This window comes from Palaemon carinicauda, chromosome 29, assembly GCF_036898095.1.
Source record: "Palaemon carinicauda isolate YSFRI2023 chromosome 29, ASM3689809v2, whole genome shotgun sequence".
In the NCBI taxonomy this organism is placed as follows: Eukaryota; Metazoa; Arthropoda; class Malacostraca; order Decapoda; family Palaemonidae; genus Palaemon; species Palaemon carinicauda.
Window position 1 is genome coordinate 50,571,972 of NC_090753.1, and position 22,500 is coordinate 50,594,471.

General features: G+C 35.7%; 2 protein-coding genes across 2 annotated transcripts in view; one reads left to right on the top strand and one right to left on the bottom strand.

Annotated features, from left to right (window-relative positions):
* Window positions 1-22,500, top strand: part of LOC137622793 (chaoptin) — a 457,349-nt gene that overhangs the window by 129,381 nt on the left and 305,468 nt on the right.
* On the bottom strand, window positions 2,079-3,388 carry LOC137622792 (piggyBac transposable element-derived protein 4-like). Its single transcript, XM_068353388.1, has 2 exons — window positions 3,228-3,388; window positions 2,079-2,828 (listed from the first exon to the last, which is right to left on the bottom strand). Exons 1-2 carry the CDS (start codon window positions 3,251-3,253, stop codon window positions 2,237-2,239), a joined length of 618 nt encoding a protein of 205 aa, XP_068209489.1. The 5' UTR covers window positions 3,254-3,388; the 3' UTR covers window positions 2,079-2,236.

A 22,500-nucleotide genomic window follows, 5' to 3' on the forward strand; every position in this document is an offset into this window, starting at 1 on the left:
CTACTATTCGGGATACTATTTATATTACAATCATTCAGGTTTCTTTAGGACAAGGTAGTGTTCAGTGACAGCAGTTGATTTTAATTTTTTTTTTCTTTTTTTTGCCAGAAGCTTTTCCTTTATTTTACTTAGATTGAAATTCTTGCAAGGGCTTTTGAAGTTTAGAAATTGACTCTACTTTGCTTCAGTTTAAAAGGCTATAGTTGTTTAACGGCACATAACATTCATCGATCGAGTAATAATATCCTAATTGGCTATTATTATCACTTAGAATTATTACCTCTGCCAAAGAATGTTAGAATATTATGTTTCACCCCCTGTTGGTGTGTTTGTGAACAGTTTCCTGGCCACAATTTTAATTGTAGAGTAATGAAAATTGCAGGGATTAACTTTCATGTAAAAAGATGGAAATGATTAGATTTTAAAAGGTCAAGGTCAAATGTTAAGGTCACGGTCAAGCAAAATGTCCAATTTATGTAATCAGCCATAACTTGGACATCGTTGTCACAGAGACTTCAAATGTGGTTCATAATTGAGTACTTGAAAATCCAGAGCAATTAATACATGTTAAGGTCAAAGGTCAAGGTTGAGGTTGAGCAATAAATGACATAGTATTTAGCCGTGGCTAAATGGTATGTCACAGCCGGGCAGAGAATCGAAACCTGGCCCGGGAAGCTGGTATGAGAGTGACATAGTATTTATCCGTGGCTAAATGCTATGGCACGGCCGGCCAGAGAATCGAAACCTGGTCCAGGAAACTGGTATGACAGTGACATAGCGTTTAGCCTTGGCTAAATGCTATGTCACTACCGGCTGGGGACTCGAAACCTGGTCCAGGAAGCTCGTATGACAGTGACATAGCATTAGCCTTAGCTAAATAATTTGTTACGGCCGGCCGGGGAATCGAAACCTGGTTCAGGAAGCTAGTATGACAGTGACCTAGAGCTAAATGCTATGCCACGGCCGGCCGGGAAATCGAAACCTGGTCCAGGAAGCTGGTATGACAGTGACGTAGTATTTAGCCTTGGCTAAATGCTATGTCACTGCCGGCTGGGGAATCGAAACCTGGTCCAGGAAGCTGGTATGACAGTGATATAGCCTTTAGCTGTGTCTAATAGCTATGTCACTGCCGGCCAGGGAATCAAAACCTGATCCAGGAAGCTGGTATAACCCTGGACAGGTAGCGTGGCCAAACCCGCCCGTAACAGGTAGAGTGGTGTCATATGTGTTACACTCCCTTTCGGGGGGGTTAACGGGAGGATACCAATTTACAATTTTTTTTTTTTTTATAGTTTACTAGTTTAAAGAGTCTACTTTCTACTGGTGTAGGAGAAAAAAAACTTTGAATATAAAATAACACTCTACTTACATAAATACAAAAATAAGTATAAAAATACAATTTTTCCTAAATAACTTGCACTGGACACTTTAAAATAAAACAATGAACAAAAAACCACTTGGGTGCTGATACTAGAGTCCTGTGTGCACAACTTGGCGTAAAAAAAATCGCCGATATCAGCAAAACTGCCAGATCTGTAAAGAAAAGAAAAAGCGGTTAATTTTTGTATACGCTAAATCACTACAAAATATTTGTGTGAAAGGAATGCTATATTTATAGTGGTAATAATTATTATATTTGGATGAATTTTTCCAAAAAGTCATCTACAATGATCCCAGATGATGGCAAAACCTTAGGAATTATATATAGTTAATATAAACTGGGCAAAAGCTTAGTTCAAATGTAACACGTACCATGCGCCATTGACGTAAAAGAAAGGCATATCTAGAAAGAGTACTAATAATTGATGTATATGCAATAAAATGGTAAATAAATAATCTATGATGACCCTAGATGACAGCAAAAAGGTTAAAAATTGTTTTTAGTAAGTATAAACGGGTAAGAAAAATAATTCGTGAAACTTACTACTTGAGTTGGCACTGGTCGCAGGTGTAGTTGACATGGGAGTTACAAACAGGCTTATGGCACTTGCCACACAAAAGCTTGGTCCTGACATTAGAAGAAGAAGGGCAGAGAGGGCATCTGTTGCGCTTCTCACTTCGTTTTGGAGTGTCTGGACTCTCGTCTTCAGGCTCTTGTACCGCAAAAACAGAGCAAATGAGGTAAGTCAAGTCCCTTGGGAGGTACCTCTTGTTTGCGAGTCTTGAAAGTGCTGCATCACGGGCGAGTTCCATGGCCAATTCCGCAGAAAATTGCCTCCTGTTATACAAGGTGTTGTCAGGCAAATTTTGGTGGATAAAAAAAGGAATTATTCACAACAAGATTGATAATCCCATAGAAGACACATACGGGCCACCTCCGGGTCTTCCTGCTGCAGGTCAGGGCAGAACATATCTGATCGAACGTGTCAACTCCTCCCTTTGTGGCATTATAAAACATGTGCATGTGACTTTTATGATCCTCAATAACTGTGGGATTGTGATGAACTGTGGAAAGAATCTGGATCCTTTTCGTCGGCTTGACACGTTGGCACAAAACGGTGACCTTGTCCTTGTAATTATATGTGGCAACAGATTCGCCTAATTCCATGGGCGTTGACAGCAACACAGTAGGCAGGTACGGTTTTGGACGAATAGTACCAACTAAATGCATCCCACGTTCACGGAGAGCCTTGGCTAGTGGCAGGGAAGTAAACCAGTTGTCCGTCGTAACAATACGCCCAGCCTTCCTGAAGGGTCGGGTTAGCTCCAACGTGAAGTATTCTCCCAAGGGCGTACTTGTATTGGTAGTTCCCTTGCCCAGGTAGGGAATGGCATTGCACATGTAGAACGTGTCTGCATCACATGCCATAACTAACTTGATGCCATACCTAAGAGAAAAGAAAACAAAATAAAAGAAACAATGAATATAAAGAAAACAAAATAAAAGAAACAATAAATATAAAGGAAAAAAATAAAAGAAACAATAAATATAAAGAAAACAAAATAAAAGAAACAATAAATATAAAGAAAACAAAATAAAAGAAACAATAAATATAAAGAAAGCAAAACTAGACCTATAAAATTTTTTTAAAAAATTGCATATATATCAAAAAAATTAAAAATATTGCATATATATCTATCTATCATATATATATATATATATATATATATATATATATATATATATATATATATATATATATATATATATATACATATATATATATATATATATATATATATATATATATATATATAAATAAAAATAAATAAAACTTTTTACTTACTTTGCTGGTTTATTCGGGATGTACATCCTGAAACGGCACCGTCCCCTGAAGCCGAGGAGCTGCTCATCCACAGTGAGATGCCCACTGGGTTCATAATTGGCAATGCAATTGGCAATGACCTGGTCCCACAAATTCCTTATGGGAGCAAATTTGTCATGTGTCACACGCTCCTCCCTCATGGCAATGCTGTCAAAACGTAGGGCCCTCTGAATAAAGGCGAAGCGGCGCTCACTCATGATGCTCCTGTAGAAGGGACATCCTAGAGACTTAGAGAACATCTCTTCCGCTGTCAGATGATTGTCCTTCCGTGCCCCTGTCATGATGAGGATCCCAAGGAAGGCACGTAACTCCATGAGGGTCACATCCTTGAAGGTGGGGTCGTTTTGCCGCTTGTATTTGTTCCGTAGGGTTAGGATTTTGTCATTGGTGTGGATGACCACTTCTGCAAGCATTATATTTGTCAAAAATTTGTCAAACACTTCAGCAGGAGTCCTACACCCGAAGACAGCCATGGTGGGACCAGCACTGTCAAACTGGTCAATCTTCAAGATTGGTGGCATTGTTGGGTTTGGCTCTGAGTGCCACTTCGTGTTGTCCCTAGCCATGTAAGAGTTATCCGGCAACCTCTTCAATGCCACACCTTCTGCAGGGCAAAGAGGTCCTCTCCTCCTTTTCCTACTCCTCATCTCCACGGGACTAAGATGAGGCACAGGAACCGCAGGATACGCTGAAGAAGGCCCAGGAGACGCTGAAGAAGGCCCAGGAGACGCTGAAGAAGGCCCAGGATACGCTGAAGAAGGCCCAGGATACGCTGAAGAAGGCCCAGGATACGCTGAAGAAGGCACAGGAGACGCTGAAGAAGGCACAGGAGATTCTGCAGGAGTCACAGGAACAACGGAAACAAGACGAACTGCGTGCGAGACAGCAAAATCATGTCTCTCTTCATGCGCTGTTTCCGCTACTTCAGCAGCCAAAAGTTGATCCCCGTTTTCCTCAAGCAGCAAGGTTTCATTGTCGACCAGGTCGTCTTGGATAGTGTCTTCTTCAAAGGTAAGGGTCAAAGGCTCTTCTTCATCACTACTGACGAAAAGGAGCTCCAAAAACTCCTCCTCCTTGAGATATTTCTTCGCCATGCTGAAAATCTGAAAACAGGAAAAAATAGAAAACTAGAAATTACCCTCAAAATCACATTCTTGCTGCTTTCAAAACAAAATGGCGATTGGTACAAGTACCTACACCATTCACTGATATATTCATATAGACACAATTACATTATTTCACTAAATAATAATACAGTAATGTAAAATACAAAATGTTTGCGTATGCGTGACATACCCCTGTTACGGTAACGTGGTTGCTAATATGCAACAATTCCAACTTTGGAGGCCGATATCTGACGAAAGCGTCGGAGTAGAGAAGTGGCGAATGTTTCCTGCGATGAAGCTGGTGAGCAACTAACGGCTCCTGGGTAGACAGGCCAGAGCCTGCAAGGCGTCTATGCGCAGAAACGAAAAAAACGAGTTTTTGCGCCGCGTCCCGGCCAAATCCAACACCACGCTACCTATCCAGGGATAATAGTGACATAGTATTTAGCCGTGGGAAAATATTATGTCACTGTCATACCAGCTTCCTGGACCAGGGTTCGATTCCCCTGCCGGCCAGAAGTTATTAACTTTGAGTTGATTCCCCCTTGGTTCTACGATCCAAAGGTATAAGAGAATCCAGACATTAAGGTATTCAAATATAAGGGTTATTTGAATATGGAAAACAAGTCTAAATGTGCAAAACTTAGCATATATATACAGTATGTATATATACATAAATGTATATATAAATATATATATATGATATATATATATATATATATATATATATATATATATATATATATATATATATATATATGATATATATATATATATATATATATATATATATATATATATATATATATATATATGAATATATACTGTATATATATATATATATATATATATATATATATATACATATATATTCATATATATATATATATATATATATATATATATATAAAGAGAGAGAGAGAGAGAGAGAGAGAGAGAGAGAGAGAGAGAGAGAGAGAGAGAGAGAGAGAGAGAGAGAGAGAGAGATTTTTTTTCTGTATCATCCTGTCCAACATCCCGATTGCTGTATTGTTGTGATCCCTTTTCTGTCGATTAGTTTTACGGTTTCTCCCTTTTTCCTTTGGTCTTTTTATTTCTTTTATTTTGAACTGTGCTTTGTTAGACACGTCGTTTGTTGCGTTCATCGCTTTCTTTCATTTCATAATATTTAGTTGTTTTTATAATTCCCATCGATTTATTTCGAGTGTCCCAATTTTTCATTAATTTTCATCTTCCCTTAATATCTTGTTTTATATATGTGTATATATATATATATATATATATATATATATATATATATATATATATATATATATATATATGCGCATAGTTATGCCGCGGGGGCATAAAACAATTAGAATAGCGCCAACGTTATCCCTGCGTGTCGTAAGAGGCGACTAAAAGGGACGGGACGAGGGGGCTGGGAACCCCCTCTCCTGTATAAAAAATCCTGTGAGACAGCAACAAAGAGATGGAGCTGGGGGGAGAGTGACTGCTCCCCGCACTCTAGTTTTGGGGTGTCTGAATGTGCGTGGATTTAGTACGATAGAGAGTAAAAGATGTGAGATTGGAAGTATGTTTAGAAGTAGAAGGATGGATGTATTGGCCTTGTGTGAGGCAAAGATGAAAGGAAAGGGTGAAGTTATGTTTGGTGAAATGTCTGGTAGAGTGTCTGGGATTGAAAGGGGAAGAGCGAGAGAGGGTGTGGCTTTATTGCTGAGTGAATGGATGACAGGTAAAGTAGTGGAATGGAAGGAGATATCATCTAGGTTAATGTGGGTAAGGGTTAGGTTGGGTAGGGAATGTTGGGCGTTTGTCAGTGCATATGGGCCAGGTAGTGAGAAAAGTGAAGAAGAGCGGAATGAATTCTGGAATGAATTAACTAGGTGTGTAGAAGGACTGGGTAGAAGGAATTATGTAGTTGTTATGGGTGACTTAAATGCTAGAGTGGGCGCTGGAGAGGTAGAAGGTGTCATTGGGAAGTATGGCGTACCAGGTGAAAATGAGAGTGGTGAGAGACTGGTAGATATGTGTGTTGAACAAGAGATGGTAATAAGTGCTAGCTTTTTTAAAAAGAAAGATAAAAATAAGTATACATGGGTAAGAGTGGCAAATGGAAGAGTAGTAGAAAGGGCATTAATGGATTATGTGTTGATAACTAAAAGAATGTTTGGAAGATTGAAAGACGTGCACGTGTTTAGGGGTATGGCTAACGGTATGTCTGATCATTTTTTGGTGGAAGGAAAATTAGTTGTAGCAAAAGAGTGGGGGAATAGAGTAGGTGGATGTAAAAGGGAGCTAGTGAGGGTTGAAGAGCTAATAAAACCGGGGGTAAAAAGTAAATATCAGGAAAGGTTGAAAATGGCATATGACGAGGTGAGAGTAAGAGAAACTGGTAATTTAGAGGAGGAGTGGAAGTTAGCAAAAGAAAATTTTGTTGGGATTCCAAGTGATGTATGTGGCAAGAAGGTTGTTGGAGGCAGCATGAGGAAGGGCAGTGAATGGTGGAATGAAGGAGTGAAGGTAAAAGTGGAAGAGAAAAAGAGGGCTTTTGAAGAATGGCTGCAGAGTAATAGTATAGAGAAGTATGAAAAATATAGAGACAAAAAGGTGGAAGTAAAGCGCAATGTACGTGAGGCAAAGAGGGCAGCTGACCTGAGGTGGGGTCAGGGACTGGGTCAGTCATATGAAGAGAATAAGAAGAAGTTTTGGAAAGAAGTGAAGAGAGTAAGGAAGGCCGGCGCAAGAATTGAAGAGACAGTGAAAGATGGAAATGGAAGGTTGTTAAAAGGAGAGGAGGCAAGGAAAAGGTGGGCGGAATATTTTGAAAGTTTGCTGAATGTTGAGGATGATAGGGAGGCAGATATAATTGCTATTCCAGGTGTTGAGGTGCCAGTGATGGGAGATGAGAATGAGAGAGAGATTACAATAGAGGAAGTGAGGAGAGCACTAGATGAAACGAGAGTAGGAAAAGCATCTGGTATGGACGGTGTGAAAGCTGAGATGTTGAAGGAAGGGGGTGTGACTGTACTTGAATGGTTGGTGAGATTATTTAATGTGTGTTTTGTGTTGTCAATGGTACCAGTAGATTGGGTCTGTGCATGTATTGTACCACTATATAATGGTGCATGAGTGTTGCAATTCAAGAGGTATTAGTTTGTTGAGTGTAGTTGGAAAAGTGTATGGTAGAGTACTGATTAATAGGATTAAGGATAAAACAGAGAATGCAATCTTGGAAGTACAGAGTGGTTTTAGAAGAGGTAGGGGTTGTATGAATCAGATTTTTACAGTTAGGCAGATATGCGAGAAATATTTAGCAAAAGGTAAGGAGGTGTATGTTGCATTTATGGATCTGGAGAAAGCATATGATAGAGTTGATAGGGAAGCAATGTGGAATGTTATGAGGTTATATGGAGTTGCTGGAAGGTTGTTGCAAGCAGTGAAAAGTTTCTACAAAGGTAGTAAAGCATGTGTTAGAATAGGAAATGAAGTGAGTGATTGGTTTCCGGTGAGAGTGGGGCTGAGACAGGGATGTGTGATGTCGCCGTGGTTGTTTAACTTGTATGTTGATGGAGTGGTGAGAGAGGTGAATGCTCGAGTGCTTGGACGAGGATTAAAACTGGTAGGCGAGAATGATCATGAATGGGAGGTAAATCAGTTGTTGTTTGCGGATGGTACTGTACTGGTAGCAGACACAGAAGAGAAGCTTGACCGACTAGTGACAGAATTTGGAAGGGTGTGTGAGAGAAGGAAGTTGAGATTTAATGTGGGTAAGAGTAAGGTTATGAGATGTACGAGAAGGGAAGGTGGTGCAAGGTTGAATGTCATGTTGAATGGAGAGTTACTTGAGGAGGTGGATCAGTTTAAGTACTTGGGGTCTGTTGTTGCAGCAAATGGTGGAGTGGAAGCAGATGTACGTCAGAGAGTGAATGAAGGTTGCAAAGTGTTGGGGGCAGTTAAGGGAGTAGTAAAAAATAGAGGGTTGGGCATGAATGTAAAGAGAGTTATATATGAGAAAGTGATTGTACCAACTGTGATGTATGGATCGGAGTTGTGGGGAATGAAAGTGATGGAGAGACAGAAATTGAATGTGTTTGAGATGAAGTGTCTGAGGAGTATGGCTGGTGTATCTCGAGTAGATAGAGTTAGGAACGAAGTGGTGAGGGTGAGAACGGGTGTAAGAAATGAGTTAGCGGCTAGAGTGGATATGAATGTGTTGAGGTGGTTTGGCCATGTTGAGAGAATGGAAAATGGCTGTCTACTAAAGAAGGTGATGAATGCAAGAGTTGATGGGAGAAGTACAAGAGGAAGGCCAAGGTTTGGGTGGATGGATGGTGTGAAGAAAGCTCTGGGTGATAGGAGGATAGATGTGAGAGAGGCAAGAGAGCGTGCTAGAAATAGGAATGAATGGCGAGCGATTGTGACGCAGTTCCGGTAGGCCCTGCTGCTTCCTCCGGTGCCTTAAATGACCGCGGAGGTAGCAGCAGTAGGGGACTCAGCAGTATGAAGCTTCATCTGTGGTGGAAATGTGGGAGGTTGGGCTGTGGCACCCTAGCAGTACCAGCTGAACTCGGCTGAGTCCCTGGTTAGGCTGGAGGAACGTAGAGAGTAGAGGTCCCCTTTTTTGTTTTGTTTCTTGTTGATGTCGGCTACCCCCCAAAATTGGGGGAAGTGCCTTTGGTATATGTATGTATGTAAATTTATATATATATATATATATATATATATATATATATAAATATATATATATATATGTATATATATACACACACACACACACACACACACATATATATATATATATATATATATATATATATATATATATATATATAAATATTTACTAGAGAGAGAGAGAGAGAGAGAGAGAGAGAGAGAGAGAGAGAGAGAGAGAGAGGGAGAGAAAGACGTAATATATATCTGTCCCTTTTAATCTGAGACCCCTCTTGCATCTTTTCCGCATGGCGACCACAGAATCCAATATATATTTCTTCTACCCTTTACCATTACACACAAATTCTCTCTCTCGCTCTCTCTCTCTCTCTCTCTCTCTCTCTCTCTCTCTCTCTCTCTCTCTGGAGGCACGAAGTCTCTTAAGAAATTCTCCTTTATTATAGATTTCGTGATATGCATTTACGAGGAGATCCGCAACAGAAGGATATAAATAACGACCTCGTTTTGCGACCGGTCGAATGAGATGTCCAGGAAACTTCGCCATCATCCAGATGGGATTGACGGAGGAGAGATTTCGGATGGAAGAGATCCTTGTGGGGTGAGGGAGGGGGGGGGGGAATGAGGAAAGGAATGGAAGCCCTGGAATGGAGGGGAAGGATAGGGCCTTGTACTTGAAGCCTTTGAACGAAAAGGAAGGGTAGGGACTCGTAACAGGATCTTTGAAATGGAAAAGAAAAATAGACTTGTCATTAAGATGTGGAAGATGAAAAGAAAGAAGAAAGATTCCGAATGAGATGCAGTGAAGGAATAGTCAGATGTGGCAAATAATAAACACCATGGAATGGAAAGAAGGAATTGCGATTTGCCATATAGTAATAGTACGGAGAATGGAAAGCAAGAAAATGGAACCTGTAATAAGAATGGTGGAATGGATAGGAAATGCAGTTACTCGTAAGAATAGTCATAAAACGAGAAGGAAGGATAGGAACTCGTAAGATGAGTGGAATTGAAAGGAAGAATAGGAACCCGTAATAAGATGTGTGGAATGCAGAGGAAGTATAGACACTTGTAATAAAAGCCGTTGAACGAAAAGGAAGAATAGGGACTCGTAATAATAGCCGTAGAACAAAAAGAAAGAATGGGTACTTGTAATAAAAGTCGAAGAACAAAAACTATGAATAGGGACTCGTAATAAACGCCGTAGAACGAAAAGGAAGAATAAGGGCTTGTAATAAGAGCTGTAGAACAAAAGGGAAGGAATAAGTACTCGTAATAAAAGCTGTAGAATGAAAATGAAGAATTGTTACTCGTAATAAAAGCCGTGGAACGAAAAGAAAGATTAGGGGCTCGTAATAAAAGCTGTAAAACGAAAAGGAAGAATAGGGACTTGTGATATAAGGCGTAGAACGACAAGAAAGAATAGTCACTCATAATAAATGCTTTAGAACGAAAAGGAAGAATAAGTAGGCGTAATAAAAATTGTAGAACAAAAAGGAAGAATAGGGGATAGTAATAAAACCCGTAGAATGGAAAGGAAGAAAAGGAACTTGTAATAAAAGCCATAGAATGAAAAGTAAGAATAGGTACTCGTAATAAAAGCCATAGAACAACAAGTAAGACCAGGGACTCGTAATAAAAGCAGTAGAAGGAAAACGAAGAATAGGGAATCGTAATAAAATCTAATGAACAAAAAGGAATAATAGGTTCTCGTAAGAAAAGCCATAGAACGAAAAGGAAGAATAGGTACTCATGATAAAAGCTGTAGAATGAAATAGAAGAATGGGTACTCATAATAAAAGACGTTGAATGGAAACCAAGAATAGTTACTCGTAATAAAAGCCGTAGAACGAAAAGGAAGAATGGGTACTTGTAATCAAAGCTGTAGAATGAAAAGGAAGAATATGTATTCGTAATAAAAGCCGTAGAACAAAAAGGAAGAATAGGGACTCTTAATAAAAGCTTTATAAGGAAAAGGAAGAATAGGGACTTGTAATAAAAGCTGTAGAACAAAAAGAAAGTATAGGGACTCGTAATAAAACCCATAGAACGAAAAGGAAGAATAGATACTCGTAGTAAAAGCCTTAGAAGGAAAAAGAAGAATAGGTTCTTGTAATAATTGTAATAAAAGTCGTAGAACGTAAAGGAAGAATAGGTACTCGTAATAGAAGCCGTAGAACAAAAAGGAAGAATAGGTACTCGTAATAAAAGCCGTAGAACAGAAAGGAAGAATAGGGGCTCGTTATAAAAGCCGTAGAAGGAAAAGAAGAATAGGGACTTGTAATAAAAGTTGTAGAAAGAAAAGGAAGAATAGGGACTAGTAATAAAAGCCATAGAAGCAAAATGAGGAATAGGGACTCATAATAAAAGCTATTGAACGAAAAGGAAGAATAGGAACCCGTAATAAGATGTGTGGAATGGAAAAGAAGAATGGGTACTCGTAATAAAATCTGTAGGATGAAAAGGAAGAATTGAGACTCGTAATAAAAACCGTAGAACGATAAGGAAAAATATGAACTCATAATAAAAGCTGTAGAACGAAAAGGAAGAATAGTTACTCGTAACAAAAGGCATACACCGAAAAGGAAGAATAGGTACTCGTATTAAAAGCAGTAGAAGAAAAAGGAATAAGTACTCGTATTAAAAGCAGTAGAAGAAAAAGGAATAGGTACTCGTAATAAAAGCAGTAGAAGGAAAAAGGAAGAATGGGGACTCATAATAAAATCTGTAGAACGAAAAGGAAGAATAAGTACTCTTAATAAAAGCTGTAGAACGAAAGGAAGAATAGGTACTCGTAATAAAAGCCGAAGACTAAAAAGGAAGAGTAGAGACTCACAATGAAATGCGGTGAAGGAAAAAGGAAGAATGTTGAAGGGAAAGGAAGGAGAAGAACTTGCATGAAAAGCCCTATGAAAGTACATACATTCGTAATAAAAACAGTGCATCTTTCCATTTTCCTTTGACCTTTCTTTTGTTTTTGTCATTAATGAAATATATTTCCTTTCTGCATTGGTTATCGATATTTATTCCTATGCATACAGGCCTAATTGTACTTATAATTTTGCTGCTATTTATGCTAATGATCATAATTGTTCTGCTTGTACTTACACCTCACAGTAGTATTTATTTATGGTTGGTATTATTAAATGTGTATTGTTTATAAACTTTCATCGTTCATATTGTAATTTCATCATTCAATATTAATCTGTCAATATTCCAATATTCTCTCAATTCAACAATCATCGTTTCGTATTTTGATTGTCTCAATTAAATCAATACTTAGGAAGTAATAGTAGATTGCCTCTATTCTGTAATAATATTAATATTTCGTACAAACCTCTAAATCCCGTCTCAAAAAAAAAAAAAAAATCCCTTTCTATTCTAATCCCATTTGAACCACCTGAATTCGACTTCATAACAGGACCATGTTTACTTTCCCTCCCACCAACAACAAACCATTTCCAAATGACGTTGTTTTGAAATGCCACCCGGGAAGGGACGGTAAATGTCCTTATCAAGCCCAAGCATGAAAAATAATAAATAAAAAAAAAAATTGGAGGGGAAGGAAAATCATTTAAGTTTTGCTGAGATATGAACAAGGGGTCTTTAAGTAGGAAGTAGGGAAGTGTACGAGAATCGGCGAGGAATTAGTGGTAGAAATTAACTTCAATGTGACATTTGAATAGAATTAAGTCGATTGTGAGCTTTTGATTGGGCAGTTGCCAGAGACATTTGGAGATAATTAAACAGCGTTCAGTTTAAAGGCTTTCAGAGGCTGCTCATGCATGGCAGAGGCAAGGAATAGTGACATTGCCCTATCAAGCAGGACAATGTCCTTGAGACTCACCATATGATTAGTGCCCAAGCCCCCTCTCCACCCAAGCTAGGGGCAAGGAGCGCCAGGAAATGGATGCTGATGACTCAGCAGATAGATCTATAGGCTCCCCCAAACCCCCCTATCTTTAACTCACAAGGATGGTCAGGTTGCAGCGACCAAAGGAACTAACGAGTTTGAGCGGGACTCGAACTCCAGTCTGGCGATCACCAGGCAAGGACGTTACCACATAGGCCACCACAACCATTTGAATAGAATTAAGTCGATTGTGAGCCTTTGACTTGGCAGTTGCCAGAGACATTTAGATATAATCAAACAGCTATTAATCTTATTATTATAACTAGTGTATGCGACCATCCCGTCAAAAATTTCGTCAAAAGTGATGGCTAAATATTTAGATATCCATGCACACGCTCAGCGGCATTGCCAGACGTATAATTACATGGTCTCTATCTCTTTGTTTCTCGGGTAGAAAGAGAAGAAGTAGTCAGACCCTGGTAGGAGTGCGCTTGTGCATGTATATCTATGCAAGGGCTCCAACAGGAAAAAGAGCCCAGTGAGGAAGGGCAAAAGAGAAATAAATAAACCATGTATAAGGAATGAACAAAGAGTCTAGAATATCTGAAGATCAGTACCAACGTAGATACAGATCTGTGATATATAGCCTATGAAGACATACTCATGTCAGTCTGTTCAACATAAAAACATTCGCTGCAAGATGGAATTTTTAAGTTACACATTTTTAGATGCAGTACTTTAAAATAAAGTTACAAATTTGACACTTCGTGGAATTAAGACAGTTCACCGTCATTTAAGTGGACAGTCAGGTAGAAGGCATGTCGAGAATTTAGACAGTTTGAGGTCAGTCCAGATTTTAGATCATAAGATATTCAGGAGATTTTCAACCTAGGTGAATTTCAAAGGGATATTGTACATGAAAGTAATTTTGTTAGAATATAGAATTTCATATTTTTTTAAATACATTGTTACTGATTGATTGAATGAAGATGATAAGGTAATTTTTTTTTTTTTTTTTTTTGTAAATAATTTTCAAACATAATTTATGGCAGTTTTGTTGAATGATCTTCATTGGAGAAGTTCAAATGAAAATGAATATATATATATATATATATATATGTATCTCTCTCTCTCTCTCTCTCTCTCTCTCTATATATATATATATACACACACAAATATATATATATATATATATATGTGTGTGTGTGTGTGTGTATATATATATATATATATATGTGTGTGTGTGTGTATGTATGTGTATGTATAATGAATACATATAACAAACGCATACATATATTTTGGCATTACTTAGGTGAAATGAATTACAAACACTTTTCTTTTCACAACACAAGACCTGGAAACCGTAGTATAATTATAAAACAGGAAAGGGGAATTTTACCCTAAAGATACCCCTCGAAAGATGCATATTCTCTCTTTATTTCAACCATAAGACGTCACTGCTAATTGTGGGTCTCATGTATGTATGTAGGTATGTATATATCTGTTGGTGTGTATGTGGGGTTTTATATATATATATATATATATATTATAACGAGAGAGAGAGAGAGAGAGAGAGAGGAGAGAGAGAGAGAGAGAGAGAGAGAAAATACACAAACTCAGAGACGTCCTCCCTAAGGCTCAGCAATTAAGTTTCCACACACATATACAGTATATATATATATATATATATATGTATATATATATATATATATATATATATATATTTATATATATTTGTGTGTGGAACTATTAAAAAGACAGAAGGGAAGAAAGCGAATGGAATATTTGTGTGGTAAAAACCAAGCCATATATTATAATCCTCCTCGGCTGAAGAGGAATGGTTGGTGTCCGTAGAAGGAGGCAAGATGGAGCCACAAATTGGATCGAGACCTGAAATTGGAAGGGACGCCTTCTGAATTTACCATATTCTTCCATATTTATATTTCTAGAAGTAAATTTATTATTATTGATATATTTTAGTATTTTATCGAGTTGTGCAGGTATAGAATATTAACTGGTTGGAAACTAAGGAAGATGTACCAGTTTAGAAATGATGTTTGAAGGTTATTTTTTTTATATTAATATGAAGGTTTGGTTATGTTTTGATTCATTTCTTAATTTATTTGTTTGTTTGCTTTTAATTAAAAATATTCAGATACACATTTTGAAAACTAATATTGCAAAGATGGTGGACTTAGACCTTTTGATCTAAATGTTAAAATATTTGATATCAAGAAAGAGAGAGAGAGAGAGAGAGAGAGAGAGAGAGAGAGAGAGAGAGAGAGAGAAAGAGGTCAGGTTATGTCTCCCATAAATATCATTGTAGAAATGAGAAAATTCGTCATATCAATTTTTGAAACTTCTTAAGTATATATTTTTCTAATTAATAAAGAAAATGATGTTATTAATGATTAATATTTGTGATATTTTACATAGCAGTAAAAGCAGACAGTTTCTACTTTCAGGCGATTCTAAGAATGAACCTAAATTTTTGTTGTAGCTAAAGTTACGAGAGGAGAAGGGCACTCCAAAATCAAACCATTGTTCTCTAGCCTTGGGTAGTGCCTTAACCTCTGTATCATGGTCTTCCACTGTCTTGGGTTAGATTTCTCGTGCTTGAAGGTACACTCGGACACACTATTCTATATAATTTCTCTTCCTCTTGTTATATTAAAATTTTTATAGTTTATATAGGAAATATTTATTTTGATATTGTTACTGTTCTTAAAATATCTAGTTTTCCTTGTTTCCTTTCCTCACTGGACTATTTTACCTGTGGGGCCCTGGTCTTATAGCATCCTGCTTTTCAAAGTTAGGTTATAGCTTAGCAAGTAACAACAACAACAACAATAATAATAATAATAATAATAATAATAATAATAATAATAATAATAATAATAATACAGGAATTCTGTTAGAAAAGCTATGCAAGTGAATTATGGAAAAAAATTTTTTAAGAAGCTGAGGCAATAGCGAAGGCAGGCAGAGGGAAATAATAAAAAGGTGTGAAAAGAGTGGGGAAAAGGAATGGAGAAAATATACGAAAGAGGGAAAAATAAGTGTGGTTTATTCCTGAACAATGGCTGAATATGCGTTGACATTCAGAGATGGTTTAACATCAGAAAAAAGGGAAGATAGTACGTTTTGTTTTGTGCTGTTGTGAAGAATGGAATTTCGAGGATAGGATAGGAACAATGGTTAGGAGAGAGAGAGAGAGAGAGAGAGAGAGAGGAGAGAGAGAGAGAGAGAGAGAGCTAGTTATGTTTCCTCCTGTCCGTTCCGAGAGAGAGAGAGAGAGAGAGAGAGAGAGAGAGAGAGAGAGAGAGAAGCGTAATACAGGTACAACGGGGAAAATAATAATATACCACCTTGGAAATCCTCTTGGAAATGTTAAGAAGATATTTCTCCTTACCGATATCATAAGCTTTCTTGAATAAAAAAATTATCCCTTAGACTTGAATTATTATTATTATTATTATTATTATTATTATTATTATTATTATTATTACTTGCTAAGCTACAGAACTAGTTGGAAAAGCAGGATGCTATAAACCCAAGGGCTCCAACGAGAAAATAGCCCAGTGAGGAAAGGAAAAAACAGGTTTAAGAATAATAGCATAAAATAAGTCTTTCATATATAAACTATAAAACTTCAGAATAACAAGAGGAAGAAAAATAAGATAGAATAGTGTGCCCGAGTGTACCCTCAAGCAAGAGAACTCAAGACAATGGAAGACTATGATTCAGAGGGTATGGCACCACCCAAGACTAGAGAACAATAAGCGATTTACAACCTCTTGAAGGTCAAACTTTTTCACATTTGATTTTATTATCCGTTTTTTTTTGGACATGGTATAAGATTTTTGAGATTTATTTTTTTTTTCTTTTTTTTTCATGTGAGATATTCAGTTTAGGAACTTTCATAATCTTTCCTCAAAATAGAATAGTCTTAAATTAAGGTATTATTTTCTGAAGAATATTATGAAAAATTGTGACTCAATATTTGCTTATTAATTCAGTTACTTATCAAAAGAATTATTCCTATTTATACTTTCGTTATTTTATCTTTATTCTCTTTCGTTAACATTTTTACTTTTGCTTTTGCATTCCCATTTCTCTGTCTTTTATTATATGATAAATACTTGTAAATAAATATCTCAGAGTTAAGGTTGTGGTGGCCGATTGGTAACGTCCCTGACTGGTGAACGCCAGACTGGGGTTCGAGTCCCGCTCAAGCTGGTTAGTTTCTTTGGTCGCTGCAACCTCACCATCCTTGTAAGTTAAGGAGGGTTGGTGGATGTTTGGGTGGAGCCTATAGGTCTATCTGCTGAGCTATCAGCAGCCATTGCTTAGCCCCTCTTGGACCTAGCTTGGGTGGAGAGGAATTTTTGGGGCTGATCACATGTATATATGGTCAGTCTCTGGGTTAGGAGTCTAGGGCATTGTCCTGCTAGATAGGGCAATGTCACTGTCACTGTCTGCCATTCATGAGCGAACTTTAAACCTTTCAAAAGGTTAGAGATCTTCTCGGAACATGGGACATTACGTACCCTTCCAAATAAGCTTTATTAAAGATTCCTCCATGACGCCATGGGCAATGAGTTTCAAACAGGGCGTGTATCTACCGTAGACTTTATTATATGTAACACGCTTTGTAGTCGTTTTAAATCCCGTAGAGTTTAAGAATCTATTCTTTCCACTTTATTTTTATTTTGTCTTTTCCTCATTTATTGTTTCTTATATTTCCATTCACAATATCTTTCGTCTATATTTGATTTGGTGTATTGTAGTTTCATACATCAAAGCAAATTACACTCATTTTGAAGTTGAAATTATTCGATATTAAATAGAATATTTCTTATTAAGAACAAAAATTAATTATATGATTTTTATTTACTTTCTAGGTAAGACGAAATATCCGACTGCTCGTTGTTGTCTTGTGGTTAACTGTGAGTAATAAAGCAGATGTAAGTTATACATTTATGCATGTATGTGTATATATATATATATATATATATATGTATATATATGTATATATATATATATATATATATCTATATATATCTATCTATCTATCTATATATATATATATATATATATGTGTGTGTGTGTGTGTGTGTGTATATACATATATGTTTGTGTGTAGTTCACTTCTTTAAATCAATCCTACTTGTACCATCCTCTGGCATTCTCATTTATAATTTATATATTTATTTATTTTTTATTTATTTCCTTGTGGAAATTACTTGAAATGCTACTATACATATTCACTGAAATATATTGATCCTTAAAGTTTATAGTCTAGAACTAACACGTCTTTAGAATTCAATTAAAAGTTAGCTATGTATTTATTTTAGTAATGTTGATTTTTTTTCTTAAAAATATTTCTTTGTATTCAAATGAGACCATTTTTATTGATATAATCATTCATATTCTGTTCATGCATGATATGTTGATATAATTGTCATTGATGTTTTATGGTAATTTCACTATTTTTATTTATGCATGGTTAATATCAAATGGTGAATTTTTATTGTACACCAGGTCCATTATATGGTAACATTATCATTTATACATGCTCACGAATATCCATTTGATACATACCCACAATTTTTCCCAAATTAATGTAAAACTACATGTTAGAAAAGTCCAGTCCATCGAAAATTTGTGTAGGTTGATATTGCATTAGGAGTGTGATGGAGTCAATTTTAGTTCTTTTGAAAATGGATTTTGAATTTGATTTATTGCGGTAAAAATGAATTAGATCAGTCAGATCATTTAAGTATAAAAGTGCATTGAGAGAGAGAGAGAGAGAGAGAGAGAGAGAGAGAGAGAGAGAGAGATTGATTTTATAATCAATTCTTTTAACATTCGTAGTGTTGCTGAAGAACTTGAGAGAGAGAGAGAGAGAGAGAGAGAGAGAGAGAGAGAGAGAGAGAGGGACATTTTATAATCAATTCTTTTCACATTTGTAGCGTTGCTGAAGAACTTGAGAGAGAGAGAGAGAGAGAGAGAGAGAGAGAGAGAGAAATTGTGTAATGAAATTCTTTCACTGTTGTATTATTGAAGAATTGAATGAATGATTTGAAGTTCTTTGGCATCAAATCATTTATTCAATTTTTTTAATAATACAACAGTGAAAGAACAAGAGAGAGAGAGAGAGAGAGAGAGAGAGAGAGAGAGAGAGAGAGTCATTTTGATTTTATAATCAAATTCTCTCACATTTATAGCGTTGCTGATAAACTACCCTGAAAAACAATGGCTACAAAGAAATTAATAATTCAACCTACCCTTAAAAACAATACTAACATGGAAATTAATAATTCAAAAATTGCACAAGCCGATGAGTAGTAAAAAAGTAAACAAATCATCGAATTAATGTTTCACGAATCTTATGTTCAATTCTGTTCAAATGTTTACTCTCTAAGTTGAACAAATATTCCTTTTTGTATATTCTGCTGCTGAGTAGCCGAATTGATTTCGTTGCTAACCCTATCTTATTTGGGCAAACAATAAACTAGATTTGATTAATATTTATAAGAGTTCTTGAATTGAAAAGAAAATAAAAGCCATACATTTTTCAATGATTATATAGAACGAATTTCCAAATACATTGGATATGCGTATAACAATACGTTAAGTATAAACAGATCTTTAATCCAGTAACAGAAATTTGTTATTATTATTATTATTATTATTATTATTATTATTATTACTACCCAAGCTACAACCCTAGTTGGAAAAGCCCGAGGGCTCCAACAGGGAAAAATAGCCCAGTGAGGAAAGGAAATAAGGAAATAAATAAATGATGAAAATAAATTAACAATATATCATTCTAAAAACAGTAACACCGTCAAAACAGATATGTCCTATATAAACTATTAACAACGTCAAAACCAATATGTCATATATAAACAATAAAAAGACTCATGTCAGCCTGGTCACCATAAAAACATTTGCTCCAACTTTGAACTTTTGAAGTTCTACTGATTCAACTATGTCAATATGTATAAGCATGTGAGCATTTTTGTACAGTTCATACAGTTGTTCATTATGCAGAATTGAATATTATCAAAAATTATTTACAAAAATCTTACTTATAATACATGATTATCTTTATAATACAAATAGCTTAACTGCATTAATATTATACATACGCACACACATATATGACTTATTTCAACATACAACTTATTCCAACATACAGCTTATTTCAACTTAAGACTTATTTCAACATATGACATATTTCAACATACGACTTATTTCAACATGCAACTTATTTCAACATACGCCTTATTTCAAGATTTGACTTATTTCAACATATGACTTATTTCAGCATACGACTTATTTTAACAAATAACTTTCAACATTGGACTTATTTCAACATTTGACGTATTTCAACATACGTCATATTTCTTCAACATACAACTTATTTCAACAAACGACATATTTCAACATAACACTTATTTCAACAAACGACCTATTTCAACATACGAGTTATTTCAACATATGATGGTAGAAAGAAATAGAGAATAGTTAAAGTGGGGCCCCCCTTCATGACCTAGAATTTGGGTCGGCTAAATTCAGGGTCCTGTTAGACAGATGTGGGCAGCAGCCGATATTAAAGGGGTATTTATTGCTTAGCTCTCGAAGGAAAAGGGGAAGGTCTGATAAGAAGCGAGAGAGGGAATGGGAATGGAAAGTGCGAGAAATGATATGAATAGCCAAAATAAGCGATACCATTAGAGAGACAACGGGATGAGGATATTTTAGGGAGAAATAACGAAATGAGCAAGTGATATGGAAAAGCAGCTAAAATGGGAGATAAGATATTGAGAAACAAGTAATTGGTGATAAGTAGAAACCACAAAATTGGGATATGATATGGAAAAGAACATAATCTGGGTAATCTAAGTTGAAACAGTAAAATAGGAATCAGATATTGAGAAGCAACCAAAAATAGGTTTAAGATAAGGTGAAACAACAATATGGGTGTAAGGTATGGAGAAGTGACCAAACAAATATATTAGATATGAGTAAAGTACAATATTACAGATGGGATATGGGGAAAAAATGAAATGAGGAAAAGACATGGTAAAACAACAAAACTGTTGGAAATATTCGAGACACAGCAAAAAGGGAAATGCGATCTTGAGAAACGACAACAAATGAAAATGCAATTTTCAGAAACAACAAACACGGAAATGACAAATGGAGAAACTCCTAAATAGGATAATGAGATATGGAGAAACAGCCAAATAGTGATGAGATATGGAAACAACATCAATGAAGAGTCAACAAAATGGGGGATGAGACAAAGGAAAAAACAACAATGTAGTGTCAGGATATTGAAAACACAAAATAGTGTCAAGATATGGCAAAAAACTAACAGAATAGTGTCAAAATATGAAAAAAAACAAGAAAATAATGCCAAGATGTGGAAAAAACAACAAATTAGTGTCAAGTTATGGAAAAAACACCAAATAGTGTCAAAATATTGATAAAAACAACAACTTAGTGTCAAGATGTGGAAAAAAAACAAACTAGTGTCAAGATATGAAAAAAAAATGATGTCAAGATATTAAAACAACAACAACAAAATAATGTTAAGATATGGAAAAAAAACAATAGTGTCAAGAAATGGAAAAACAACAAATTATTGTCAAGATATTGAAAAAGGCAACAAATTAGCGTCACGATAGGGAAGAAAACAACAAAATAGTGTCAAGGCAGGGTAAAACAACTAAGTAGTGTCAAGATATGGAGGAAAAAATACTGTCAAGATATGGAAAAAACAACAAAAGAGTGTCAAGTTATGGAAGAAAACAACAAAATAGTGTCAACATACGGAAAAAACAATAAAAGAGTGTCAAGTTATGGAAGAAAACAACAAAATAGTGTCAAGATATAGAAAAAAACAACAAAATATTTTCAAGATATGAAAAAAAGCAACAAAATAGTGTCAAGATATAGAAAGAAACAACAAAATATTGTCAAGATATGAAAAACAACAACAAAACAGTGTCAAGATATAGAAAAAAAAACATTAGAATATTGCCAAGATATGGAAAAAACAACAAAATAGTGGTAAGATATAGAAAGAAACAACAAAATTTTGTCAAGATATGGAAAAAAACTACAAAATAGTGTCATGATATATAGAAAAAAACAACAAAATATTGTCAAGATATGGAAAAAACAACAAAACAGTGTCAAGATATAGAAAAAAAAATCAAAATATTGCCAAGATATGGAAAACACAACAAAATAGTGGTAAGATATAGAAAGAAACAACAAAATATTGTCAAGATATGGAAAAAACAACAAAATAGTGTCAAGATATATAGAAAAAAACAACAAAATATTGTCAAGATATGGAAAAAACAACCAAACAGTGTCAAGATATAGAAAAAAGAAAAAAATAGTGTCAAGATATGGAAAAACAGCAAAGTAATATCAAGATATGGAAAACGCAAAAATGAAGAGTCAACAAAATGGGAGATGAGAAATAGGGAGATAACAAATGATGAATGAGAGATGGAGATATAACAAAAAGATGATAAGATAACGACAGAGAAATAAAACGATGATAAGATATGCAGGT

Bases quoted from the DNA above. Each gene is read 5' to 3' on its own strand.
- LOC137622792 (XM_068353388.1), bottom strand. From the start codon at position 3,253: ATGTACATCCCGAATAAACCAGCAAA. The intron at 2,829-3,227 runs GTAAGTAAAAAG...CTTTTCTCTTAG, and splicing joins ATCCCGAATAAACCAGCAAA to GTATGGCATCAAGTTAGTTA.